A 13,614-nucleotide genomic window follows, 5' to 3' on the forward strand; every position below is an offset into this window, starting at 1 on the left:
AAAAGAAAAAAAAAAACATTCGTATCTACTGTGTAAATTCAGATCTCACTACTGGAGACTCATTCTTCCTGTTATCAGTTGAATTCTCTGACAAATCTCTAAGCAAGTGAGCTTTATATCAAGGTGGTTAAGAACTTTTATATTCACTAGTTAGAGCCTTTGATCTATGTCTCTAATTGGAAAAGAAATTTTTAAGATTACCCAAGCTCCAAAGGTCATTTTGGTGTACAGAGCAAGGGATGATCACTGTGTGGTAGAAAATTACAAAAGAGATATCATTGTTAGGCCTTCAGCATTAGTGATGTTGTCTAGGCCAAAAGATTATATTCCTGTACCTGCTTTTTCCTTTACTTTTAGAGCTCCATTGTTTGAAAATGGGCCTAACTAAATTCAAATGCTTTGTCTTTTGATAGAGTTTTTACTGCAATTGCATACGGAGCTATGGCCATTGGAGAAACATTTGTTTTGGCACCTGAATATTCGAGAGCCACATCTGGGGCTGCACATCTTTTTGCTTTGTTGGAAAGGAAACCAACTATAGACAGCTATAGTCAAGAAGGGAAAAAAACAGTAAGCACCACTATGATTTTAAATGTCCACTTGTTATTAATTGTCCATATGCATGCTCTCTAAAGAGAGACTTAAATGAAGGCATTATTTGATAACTTTGCAAAAGACAGTGCTATAGAGAATCAAAAGCTTGTATAAAGTAATTGTAATGACTACCAAGGGAGAAAGAGGATCTCGTCTTAATCAAATTTTCACCTCTACTACTAAATATACATATTTTATATTAAAAAATAAATGCTTCTAGTTTATTTGCCTGATGCCATGAGAATGTTCTTGAACAAAAGATTGAGTTATATATTGAATTTTATTTAGACAGCAAAAGTTTTAGTCTTGGGTGAAGATTTGCATTAGGGTTTATTCGCTTTTTTTCTCTGATAATATATGCAAAGTAAACAGTGCCCTTACTGCTTCAGACACCGTTTTTCATGGGAAATATATCTGCAAACAGAAGAGGAAAAAAGGGAACTATATTTATTAAATTCATGCACATATTTAGCCACAAACTCTAAAAGACTGTGAATATTAAAAGGGAAACAATGGGGAGATTATATAATTTCAAAACAAGTCTCTCAATAGTAGTCTTATACATTAAATATGTATTCAATTTTAAGACCTTTCTAGACATTGTAAATTTAAAAGTAAAAACAGCCATTAGGTATACTTAAAAGAAATTTTTCATTTAAAATTATTTCACTCTAGAATTTTAACAGATTTATATGTATGACAGTTTAAAATAGTACATTATCAGGAGAGCTACATAATTATTAAAAGGAATGCCAATTGTTAGTGACAGAAATAAAAGATCTTGAAACTCTCAGAATAGAATGCTCAAAGATACATCTTAGTCAAAATTGGATTTCATATTTGTGTTCTAGAAAGTAAAGGATGTAGGAAACTTTTTTTAATCTTAGGATTTAGATGTATAATAATATTGGTACTCATTTATTTCTAAACATCACAATAGAAGAATTGAGTGTCTCACTGATAAATGTCCTCATTGAACTATGTACATGACATAGAATATGGGAATGTTTCTTTAAAGACTATAAAAGTAACTTATTTAATTTTCAATTTATTTAATATACAAATACTTCTAAATATCACTATATGCTTGAAAAATTAAAGTCTGGTAAAACAGAATTGGCAAATATTGATAATTATTGAAGCTGGGAGATAGGCATATGGCAGCCCATTACATTATTCTCTCTACTTTTATAGAGGTTTGAAATTTTCCAGAATAAAATGTTTAAAATAGTAAGAATAAATTTTAAAATGTATTAAAGTCCAGAAGTCTAGAATATCTCTCTATACCTTTCCCAAAGGCATCAGAGCATACATAGAAATAATTGCACTCTCCGTTATTCTGCAGTATGCTGGGGTTTTTTTTCTTTTTAACATTTTTTGGACAAATAATATTCATATGCCAAATAATATTCATATGCAAATAATATTCATTGCACATAGGGTGCAAAACAGAAAGCATTGAATAGACTAAAAATAAGCTACTACTACACTTAACATTTTGGCATATGTCCTTCCAGATATTTGTTTCTAATTCGAGAACTCTTAACCATATGTTAACAATTCGTTCCTTTGACAAAAGAATAATATCGTCATCAAACATTTTTTGGTGCTCCTCCCCTCCACCTACGCTTGCCTCCTACCTATATGCTGGGCTCAATATGCTGAGCATGACTCTTAAACCCAACTACTTAAAATGCAATTGATTGAGGGCAAATATGAAGTTCAAAAGAACCTAAAATCTTATGAACCAAATTTATAAAGGGAAGTTAATCATCATTTAGTGATAGTTCTGGAAAGTCTTTTATAAACATCCCTGGTGTATATAAGTATTGGTTTACAAATTATCAACCATGAAAGAGATCGAAGCATAGAGAGAAAAATAAACTTTTAGGCAAGTGTCACTGCCAAATAATGGTCAACTGAAAACAAAGATAAATCTGAATTCAAAACATAATGTATATTAAGTATAAAACATGGTCCAACTTACAAAAATAACATTTGTACGTATAGTTTGAGGACACCAGCTATTCTCAATTAAGCAATAAAGGTCTGTAAATTTTACAAAGTGATATTTTTAAATATCACTTTAAAGTAAATTTTAAAAAGTGATATATTTGTTCAGAACAGCTAGTCAAACAGCTAATCTGCAGATGGGACTATGTGTAGATAGTGAAGCTGAGGGAAACCAGTGCTTTTTAGGAACTTGGTGAAGTCCAGTAGTAAAGATCAGAAGAATTACAGATATAAAAATCTAAACAAAAGTGACAGAAACCAATGTGCAGTCAGTAGCTCTACAGAGAGGAATACGATAATTTAAAATTTAAATGATTGTGGAAACACACACAATTTTCAAAAAGCACTCAGCCACTGTGCTATAAGGTGTTACAACCTTTCTAAGTCATCTTTCTTTTTTTTTTTTTTGGAGATTACAGGCCAGTTATTTCATAAACTATCCCTCATTTTAGGTTTGTCTAATGCTTATTCATGATTAGCTCAAGGTACTTCATTTTTGATGCTCTGTCCTTCTCAGTGCATCATACCAGAAGGCGCACTATATAGATTTATCCCATTGCTGTTGACATTAAATTTCATCACTTGGTCAAGGTGGGGTCTGTTAAGTTTTTCCACATAAAGTTACTATTTTTCCCTTTGTAGTTAATAAGTATATTGTGTGGAGATGCTATGGGACTATGTAATTACCCTGTTACTTTACTCTAAGTCATCCTTCTAAACAATGCCAACTTTCTTTTACAGGATGAGTGTGAAGGGAATATAGAATTTCGAGAAGTCTCTTTCTTCTATCCATGTCGCCCAGATGTTCTCATCCTTCGTGGCTTATCCCTCAGTATTGAGCAAGGGAAGACAGTAGCATTTGTTGGGAGCAGTGGCTGTGGGAAAAGCACTTCTGTCCAACTTCTGCAGAGATTTTATGACCCCGTGAAAGGACAAGTGGTAAGACTGAATTTAAATACAACTTATCTGGGGTTTAGTGGTGTTATTCTTAAACATTCCCTGGAGCTTAAGCATCCTCACTGGTTTGGGTAGGGCAAACAGTGCAGTAGTTACAAAAAAAAAAAAAAAAAACTCTATCTCTTAACTTAGAGGACAAGCAAACCAATAACAGAAATGATAGGACTTTGAGGCTAACTACAAAGACCCAGAGATTCTTCAACCATTATGGCAGCAGAAATTTTGGTCTTATAAGCCATGGAATTCTTTTAGAACACAGCTGTTGGAGTATGGGTCTAATATCTACGTCTGGGTTCTTTCTTTATTCTCTTCTGATTTAAGACAGAGATAATAGTTTTCTCTGCCTCCCTGGTTTAGGATTCCTGCTGTTCCTGCTGGCCATCCCCACTCCCCGAACTCTCAAAGCCTTGTGCCTGATTGGAGCTTATTTGAATCAGCTCCATTAAGTCTTGCATCTTGATCTCAAAAAAATGCAACCTCTCCCTCCTTTGAACTCCAAGGACAGTTTTTCTCACGTGGCACTTTTCTTACTCTACCTTATATTCAGGTTTTCAATTATCCTCTGCCTCAACCACCACCACATCACACACACAAACACAACTTCCTGTTCTGCCTCCTCCTCCCTACAAAAAGCCATAAGCCCCTAAAAGTCAAAGACTGTCATATTAGTCCTCATGCTCCTGCAATTTACCGTCTTTTCCTCATCACAGCTTCTCAATGACTATTTACAAAATGGAAGGGTCCAAAATGGCTCCCTTGTTACCAGTGATAACAGTGAGTTAACAATGAGTACCAAAATTAGGTAACATTCATCTATTTGCTTATAGCATAGCACACTCTCTCTTTTAACCCTCCAGTTGTTCCCATTGCAGTTAGAATAAACCAGAATCCATACCATCAGTCAAGGTCCTTCATGATCTGCCTTTCTCTCCAAACTCCTCTCCTATCACTCCCCACTTCGTTGTGCACTGTGTGTCAGTCTCACTGGTTTCTTTATGTTCTTTAAAGACATTTACGGGCCTTTGTTCTTGCTATTCTGCTGCTTAGAATGTTCTTACTCTTACTTCTATCCTGGTTCCTTCTCATCATTCATATCTCAGTCTAAATGCTATTTCCTTAGGTAGGGCTTCTTAGATAACTGTATAGAAAATAATGCATCTACCCACCCCCTTCCCACATCTTCCCCACATCCTCAGTCACTCTTTATCCCATTATCTTGTCTTCATGACACTTTCTTTTTCTGAGTTTATTGAGTTGTTAGTGTGTTTATTGCCTGCCTGTCTCCACTAGAATTTAAGCTGCAGAAGGACAAGCGCTTTGTCTTGCTTACCACTATCTCCCCAGTGCCTAGAGAGTCCCCATCACATAGTATGTATGCTCATCAAATGTCAGATGAATGCTGTTATTTGTTCATGTGAATAAACATGGCTGTGTACAAAGTGACATATTTCTACACGTGAATTACTATATCAGTCTACACTTACTCTCTCACTGGGCTTTAATAAAGTGGGATCCTGTTACGGTAGAAGTTGGTCATTTTCCGTCTGACTTCAGTACAGAGCACCAGACTTTACTCTAGACTTCAGGCAGGTCTCTAAAATATGTGGCCATTCCTAGAAACGTCAAGTAAGTTTAGGAGTCGGCATTTTAGTCAGTTACACGCGGTCTGCTTCTATACAACATATGATTTATGAGCCTTCTTTGGGTAACATTATACTATGAAATAGCTTGAATTCCTGACTTTCTTGTTTTGATTTGTGTATGTTTAAATACAGTGAACTGTAACATGATACAGTTGTTGAATCTTCACATACCGTTCTCCATTCTGCTTTGGGCAGCTATTTGATGGTGTGGATGCAAAGGAATTGAACGTACAATGGCTCCGTTCCCAAATAGCAATCGTTTCTCAAGAGCCTGTGCTCTTCAACTGTAGCATTGCCGAGAACATTGCCTATGGTGATAACAGCCGTGTTGTACCATTAGATGAGATAAAAGAAGTAGCAAATGCAGCAAATATCCATTCTTTTATTGAGGGTCTCCCTGAGGTAAGAAAATATCTGAAACCTTGAACTACAAAGCTGCCAAGTAAGCCCAAGTAATTTACGGGGCCTAAGTGGTTGTTTTATGTGTTCCTTGGATTATACAGTTTATTTACTGCCAGCATCTAATGTAAAATTAGATGTAAAAAGCAAAGTTTGAGATTTTTATGTGACTATTTTTTCCGAGACCAGACTGTATGGATATTCACTGATTTAATTTTCATATTTTGAGTCTTCACCTTCTATCCATTTACACTCCACTCATGTCTACACCACCATCATCGCCCTCTGGACCACTCCAGTAGCCTCTTAATTTGTCTTCCTGCTTTCAGTTTTGCCCCTTTATAATTATTCTTCCTCACAGCAACTAGAGAGAGCCTTTAAAAACATAAATTAGATCATATCCCTCCCAGGTAAAACTTCCTAATGGCATCCCTTGGCACTTAGAATAAAGTCCAGACTCCTTATGTGGCTGGCAAGGCCTTCTGTGATCTGGCCCTGCTTGCCTCTCCAGCTCATTCCTCACTGTGTGGTCACTCTGCTCCAGCCATGTTGCTCTCTTTTCTGTCTCATGAACAGGCCAAGTTCTTCCCTACCTCAGGACATTTATACTTGTTTCTTCAGCGGAGACCTCCCTTCCTCTGGCTCTTTGAAGATCCAGCTCCTTAACTTTCAAGCTCTTTCAAATATCACCTTTGCAAAGGCCTTCTCTGGCCACCTTATTTAAGAGTCTTCACCATTCCTGTCATCTGTCACATAGTCTTCAGGGCATTTATCGCAGTCTAAAATTACCCTGAGTGCTTATTGACTTGTTAGTATCTCCTCTCCCCACGAGAGTGTTAGGTCCTTGCCTGCCATTTTTGTCACTTCTCTGTATTGGCTGGGACAGCTGATGCAAAATCTCAGAAAAGTTAAAAATCTTGGCTAACCGTAGAGAAGGCTTTAGCATAGCAAGTGTTGATACAAATCCAGAAGTAGTGCTCAGAGATGGGTAATTGTAACTTAAAGCGCTTGCAATACCTGAGTGTTTATACCTACATACACTCTCACAGAAATAAAATAAAATAAAAATATAGATACTTACTTTTAATTAGAAACAAATTTTTATAATGTGATTTTATAGCTCACTTTAAAAATATGTGCCAAAACTTAATAATCATTATATCAAACAACTAATCTAGTGCCCTGTTCTTTGGGGGAGGATAATGGTCACTTACTCTCTTTTATACTACTAGATCTTCCCTCACCATCTCCTGTCTACACTAAATGGTGCCTATAACTAGGAACAAGCCATTAATACACTTTCCCTTACTCCAGTAAGGTTCTGTGGTACTAACTATAATAGAAGGATTAACATATTTTTTATAAATATTGTGACCCTGTGAGTGTCTTTCAATGGTAATTCCCTTTTTTAACCAAGGCACTCACCACACTGTTGATTCGTGGTCAGATTGTTATCCACATAACTCTGATAATTTTTTTCTTGAATTTATGTATGGCAAAATGCTATCCATTTTATATTTATACCATTTGACTTTTATTCTTAAATTGTTTATTATCTTTCATTCTTTTTATTGTACTATTTCCCAAATTTATCCAAACCTACATACTGCAGAGATTCAGTGTGCTAACATTTTACAATAAACTTTGAGAACCAAGATATTATTTCCTGAAACAAAGAATAGCTTGTTTCTCAGTGTTTTCAAATTTAACTTTAGTTTATCTTCATATCACTATTACCCCAAAAATATGTATAGCCATAAAGAAATCTGGTGCCAAAATATCATTTTGGAATAGGACATTGGAACTACTAATCTAGCAGCAATATAAATGACCATTTGGAGTGAAGAAGAGAGAGGAAGTTTAGGAGATGAAGCAGGAGCTATTTCCAGGATTAAGTTATGAAGGCCTGAATTACTGATTATAAAGTGAAATAAAACAAGGAAAAGGATTTAAAAGATATTGTAAAAGTGGAATTGCCAGGACTTGGCTCAACATTGTCTCTGGAATGTGTATGATACACTAGGCAGCCTGCTGGAATAAAAACACACAGAGCATATGATGAGAGTACAAAGGAAGGAATGACAAAGTCTCCAGGTGTTCAGAGAAAACCACATGGAGGATGTTGCTTTGAGCTTGGTTTTGAAGAATGAGTAGGAGTTCACCAGGCAGAAACGGGACAGATCCATTCTTAGAAGATAGAATAAGCTCACACAGAAACATATATGTGTAAAAAGGTTTTAGATGTTTGGGGGGAAATACATTTAAAATCCTGAGCATAAGGCATAAAAGTGGGGAATTGAGAAAAAGAGGCCAAAATATGAGCAGGGACTAAATGTGAAGGTTCTGATATACCAGGCTAAGAAGTTTGGACTCTGTCTTATTGGAAATCAGAAGCCACTAGATATTTTTAGGCAGAGAAATGACATGATCGAATTTTTAAAGAAAAAGAAATTACTACTGAAGCTCAGCCTTTTGTTTGCTCTTCTAGGAGGCACTGTGGCCTCTGAGGCAATAGTCAACTGGCGTTAGAGGGGCAAGTCCTGGTGCTTTACAACAGTCTGGATGAGAGAAATGCAAGTCCACATTTTCTTTTCTCCAGTTCTATTTCCAAAAGCTCTTAAACTCCATGCCCTCCCCTCCCACACACACACAAATTTTGTATGTTTAGTGCAAGTTTGTTTGGTGGCCAAGATGATGTGAAGCTATATGTAGTCTTCATTAATCCTACTTAGAATGAATAATCAAATATTTCTGCACAAATGTTCATGTATTTGATTACCAGTTGTATCCCCAGACCTTTCTGGTGGTGTTAAATAATATATAACATATTGTACGTTAAATATATATAATATGTAGTATATACAATTTATGGTATATTTTCTTCTAAAGTAAAAAAAAAGTAGGGGGAGGGATTCTTAAACAGATATAGCCCTAAGGGTTTCAGGTAAGGGGTTATGGACCTGTCTGATAGCTCAAACTATGAGGGTGAATAGCAAGGAGTCAATTTAGAGTATGCTAAGGGTAATGCGTCTATGGTATATGCCATGGTGATGACCTGCATGCATTTAGAAATATGGGCTTGGGGCATGGGAGAGGAGCTGAAGTAACACCGCCTTGGTCTTGAGGATCCTCTGAGAAATACACCAAGTATAGATGCCGCCTACTTGCCACAATATCACACAGTGGCAGCTCTCAGTCAAACCACATCATGGCTCCTTGAGTAGGACTTTGACCACTGGAACCACCTGGAAACTCCTTCCCAGGGCCAGAATGCAGTTGGTTTAGGACTAGACTCTCTGATGTTCCTTCCAGGACCCAAATGGCTTTTAGCCCCAGGTTCATATTGAGGAGCCATTGCCCCTTGAGTGTCTCATAAAACAGGTGATTTCCAGGCACTCACCAGCCCCAGTGTTTGCCAGAAAATTGATTTAGATTTTCAGTTTAAACAGGAAAGAATGGAACTCCATGGTTCTTCATTAAAAAATAAAAACCTTCACTTTAAGTATCTGAAAATGTTTTTAGGTTGCTATTAAGACAATATGTGTATCCACATTTATAATCTATTCTGCTTAATGATGGGCAGAAACATCTGAAATTAATTTTCATCCAATTCATTCTTGAAACTTACATATTCCTGCAATCCAGAGAAGGCCAAGAAATGCAAGGTGATTTCTAAGTTAGTATTGTGTCTTCTTCAGCTACACAAGAAGAATCCATGTACAATTTAAGCTAGGCTGGCAGAAAGAGCTACAAGCCCATTATCATTCCCATCCAATCCTCTCTCAATTTTTGGTTTAACATTGGGTTCTCTAATTTAGATGGGAACTTTGCAGTGTGGAAATGAATGACATAGTTTTTTTTATTCCAAATTTAATAAAGCGCATCTTAGGAGAAAGGGGCCCAGCCTGCTTTCTGGTCCCAGATAAAATCACAAAGGAGATAGTTCAAGTCTGCTTTCTTTGTAGAGCATTCACTTTAGAAAAGACACTTTTGGGGCTGGCCCTGTGGTTTAGCGGTTGAGTGCGCACGCTCCGCTGCTGGCAGCCTGGGTTGGATCCCGGGCACACACCGATGCACCACTTCTCCGGCCATGCTGAGGCCGTGTCCCACATACAGCAACTAGAAGGATGTGCAGCTATGACATACAACTATCTACTGGGGCTTTGGGGGAAAGAAAGAAATAAATAAAATTAAAAAAAAAAAAAGATATCCTTTTAAAAAAAAAAAAGAAAAAACACTTTTACTGGGCTTTAGTAATTCAAACACCCGTTGTTTGATATAAAGCAAGCAACTGTGCGTTTTAGATTAAAAAATAAACTTTGAGATGAAGTAGACACATTTGTTATAAGGTTATGTCACAGGCTCTCTCAATACCCACTGTGTCTAATGGTACCTCCTGAAGGCAGTCAGATATGGAGGGAAAGGCAATTCATTCAAGTTTCTCCAGGGTACTAAGACAAAATGAACAGCATATTAATCATGTGCTGCATCTTCTCTGTGATGCTGCTACGGGATTCACTTGTAGACGGTTGTACACTTGGACTTGCCTACCCAGTGGAGCTAATCCATCCACACATTCTTATCTGGGTACCAATGGCTGTATTTGTTAGACAACTGGCAAGGGCTACTAGAAAGTAGTCTAAAACCTTGGAGGGAAGCAGGGTCAATGGGACAATCTAGAAAGCAAGTGGGAGCCTGCTTGCACCAACAGAACTGACCAATCATGATTTAGCAGACTACGCGGCTTCAGGATATGTGAGAAATTTCCTTTACCCTTCCATCGAGGGAAATACTGGAGAAGGGGTCATTAGTAAGTAGGAGAGTTGTGAAAACATTGTGAAGTGCTAAATGTCACTGTTATGGCCTGAAAAGATGAAGAGACTTTCTAAAGATGCCAGCCTAACTTATTGCCAGGAAGATACCTGCACCATTGAGAATGGCATCCTGGCATCTGGAGAGATGTGCCCATAGAGGCTTATAGAGAGGTAAAGTGAAGGAACCCAATGATCTCCTTGTATTTAAATACTTTAAATCATTTTGACCTGAAAATAGAAGGTAATATAACTTAATGGAAAAATATTTGTGTTTACTGGGAACATTTTTTTGCCAGTAATTTTTTTCTTATGCTTTAATTTGAACAATTCTTTTGTAGAAGCACAATGGCATAGGTCTGCTGCTTGTGATCAGATTAGATATGCAAATGAGATGGTAGTGTTTACTGCTGGTTTAGCATTTATTTGCGACAAAGCCCAAGAATAGATTTTAGCACTTGTTGGGACACAAATTTTCAAAAGTAGCAAAATTTGAAATATTTAGAAGGTTCTCGCCCACAGTTGCCATGCTAATTCAAATAACCAAGCCTTGCTTTCTTAATTGCATGTTCCTGTAATAGAAATACAACACACAAGTTGGACTGAAAGGAACACAGCTTTCTGGCGGCCAGAAACAAAGACTAGCTATTGCAAGGGCTCTTCTCCGAAAACCAAAAATTTTATTGTTGGATGAGGCCACTTCAGCCCTTGATAACGAGAGTGAAAAGGTAACATCCTCTTTTTTCATCTCACAATATATCAAATATGAGAGTGGAGTATCGTGGAAGAAATCAAGGTCGGTTTGGGAAAAGAAAGGCCTGGAGAGAATTGTAGTCCTAGGGTCACCAGTTCTAATTAAGGTTTGGGCCTTTAAAAAATGGTTAGAGGCTGGTGGGGAAGGGGGAGAGAGTTGGGACACAGGGCATCCCGTGTTCTAGAAAGGTTTTCTCACTTGAATTGGTCTCATTATCAAAAGGGGCCCAATTCTTGAAATGTTTCTTCACTGAAAGAAAACGTCCAAGAAAAATAACTTTCCTATTTTATTATTGTTCTAATGATGCCAAACAAATTAATAAGGCAATCTACATGCGTAAAAGAGTGAACTACACTGCAGTGTCAGAGCCTGCTCGTTACTCCACCTTCTACGCACTATTAGTTCGGTTTGAGAAGAAAACAAGGAAGCAAACAGACATGTGACAATAGAGCTACACTGCAAGCTTCTTTAGATATTTAATTTTGCTATGTCCTTGTCCCCTAGTAGTCTCTTGCATATAGTAGGCACTTATTTGTTAAATGAACATTGATTGAATCAATGATAATCTTTAATATTTATCAAGTGTCCATTATATGCTATTATTTCAATCCTCACAACAACTTGATGAATTAGCTAATTTTATCATCATGCTCATTTGACAGATTAGCACACTAAGGCTTAGAAAAGTCAAGTAACTTCCCTAAATTCTAATAGAGGGTGTCTAACCTAAGAGCCCATGTGGTTAACCATCACATGATTGCTATTTGTAGATGATTATCATTCTTCATTTCCAAGGAGACAGTGTGTTATAAAAAAAAAAAAACATGACTTTTGGAATCAGACATAGCTGGGCTGTAATACTGGATTCATCAGTTAGTAGCAGTGTGACCTTGGTCTGGTGACGTGGACTCTTGAAATCTTGGTTTACTTATCAGAAAAATGAAAATCCCCCCACCTTACAGGGTTTTTGCAAGGGTTTAAATGAGATATCCACCACTGGAAGTTTTTATATATTCAACAAAATATTGGTTTTCACCTTCCACTCTCATTTCCTCTATACAGCATTATAACCTCATTGTAGCTGAGATGCTGTTTTAGCTAGGACAATTTTACAGCTAAATTCTACAAAAAAAAAAAAACGAAAAACTAAAACAATAAGAGGAAATGGAGTAAGTAAATTAGACAATTCTACTTAGGTGTGGAAATACTACTTTCTGGCTTTGAGTTTGGAACCACTTACTTACACACAAACAACAATCTCATTTTTATTCATTGTCACAAAAGCTTTTACAATTAAAAGTCTTACTTAAGGGGCCGGCCTGGTGGCGCAAGCGGTTAAGTGCGCGCGCTCTGCTGTGGCGGCCCGGGGTTCGCCGGTTCAGATCCCGGTCGCGCACCGACGCACTGCTTGTCAAGCCATGCTGTGGCGGCGTCCCATATAAAGTAGAGGAAGATGGGCATGGATGTTAGCCCAGGGCCAGTCTTCCTCAGGAAAAAGAGGAGAATTGGCAGATGTTAGCTCAGGGCCGATCATCCTCACAAAAAAAAAAAAAAAAGTCTTACTTAATGTGTCTGTAATTACTTTTTCTAGATTTCTGTTGAGTAGAGTGAATATTTCACAAAGTAGGGCAGTTTCCTTGGGGATAAGCAAATACACAAAGAATGTTATTAGATTACCTTAATCAATTTGACTTGGGCAAGCTTATTAGCATCTAACCCAAGCTGGAGATCACAAGTCCTTCTCTCTTCCAGGTGGTTCAGCATGCCCTGGATAAGGCCAGTAAGGGGAGGACGTGCCTAGTAGTCACTCACAGACTCTCCACAATACAAAACGCAGATTTGATAGTGGTTCTGCACAATGGAAAAATAAAGGAACAGGGAACCCATCAAGAGCTCCTGAGAAATCAAGACGTATATTTTAAATTGGTAAATGCACAGTCAGTGCAATGATGCTGTTGGAGTTAGCACATATTTTGATCTTTGTGTAATGCAAAGAGTACTTGTTAATTATTTGGCATGCTTTGATCTCTTTTATTACATTAATCAGTACCTAGAATCGTGCTATTCAAGTACAGACATGTTCTGTTTACACATCATCTTCCTTTCAGATTTTTAAAAGGAAACAAAAATTTGCTCAACTCATGTAAGTGAGATAATGCTTGTATCCCTCACTTTATAAAAATGTTCTAGCACATTTGCTTATAAAGCAGTTTTCTGTGAAGTGAATTCTATTTTCAACTTCTCCCATAAAATTGGGAATATAGTCCCAGAGGGAAAATTATCCAGTTAACTAAGTTGAAAGATTTTAGCAGAGAGAGTAAGATGTAGTTGGGCTTGTGGCATTTCAGGGAGAATGATTTTAATTTGGAACTTCCAGCATTTTCTTGCACATATTAGAGTACTTTGAGCTAGTCCTTTTCTCCAGACCACAGGAATTTCTTTC

At 37.1% G+C, this 13,614-nt stretch overlaps 1 protein-coding gene across 1 annotated transcript in view; it reads left to right on the forward strand.

The window, feature by feature from the left end:
- Positions 1-13,227, forward strand: part of ABCB5 (ATP binding cassette subfamily B member 5) — a 120,870-nt gene extending 107,643 nt beyond the window's left edge. The window contains exons 24-28 of the mRNA XM_058526863.1: positions 414-570; positions 3,349-3,546; positions 5,403-5,609; positions 10,999-11,145; positions 12,924-13,227. Coding sequence (XP_058382846.1) covers positions 414-570; positions 3,349-3,546; positions 5,403-5,609; positions 10,999-11,145; positions 12,924-13,121 — 907 coding nt within the window. The 3' untranslated portion in view covers positions 13,122-13,227. The remainder of the gene's footprint in view (positions 1-413; positions 571-3,348; positions 3,547-5,402; positions 5,610-10,998; positions 11,146-12,923) is intronic.
- Positions 13,228-13,614: the final 387 nt, after the last annotated feature.

This window comes from Diceros bicornis, chromosome 3 (assembly GCF_020826845.1).
Source record: "Diceros bicornis minor isolate mBicDic1 chromosome 3, mDicBic1.mat.cur, whole genome shotgun sequence".
NCBI lineage: Eukaryota > Metazoa > Chordata > Mammalia > Perissodactyla > Rhinocerotidae > Diceros > Diceros bicornis.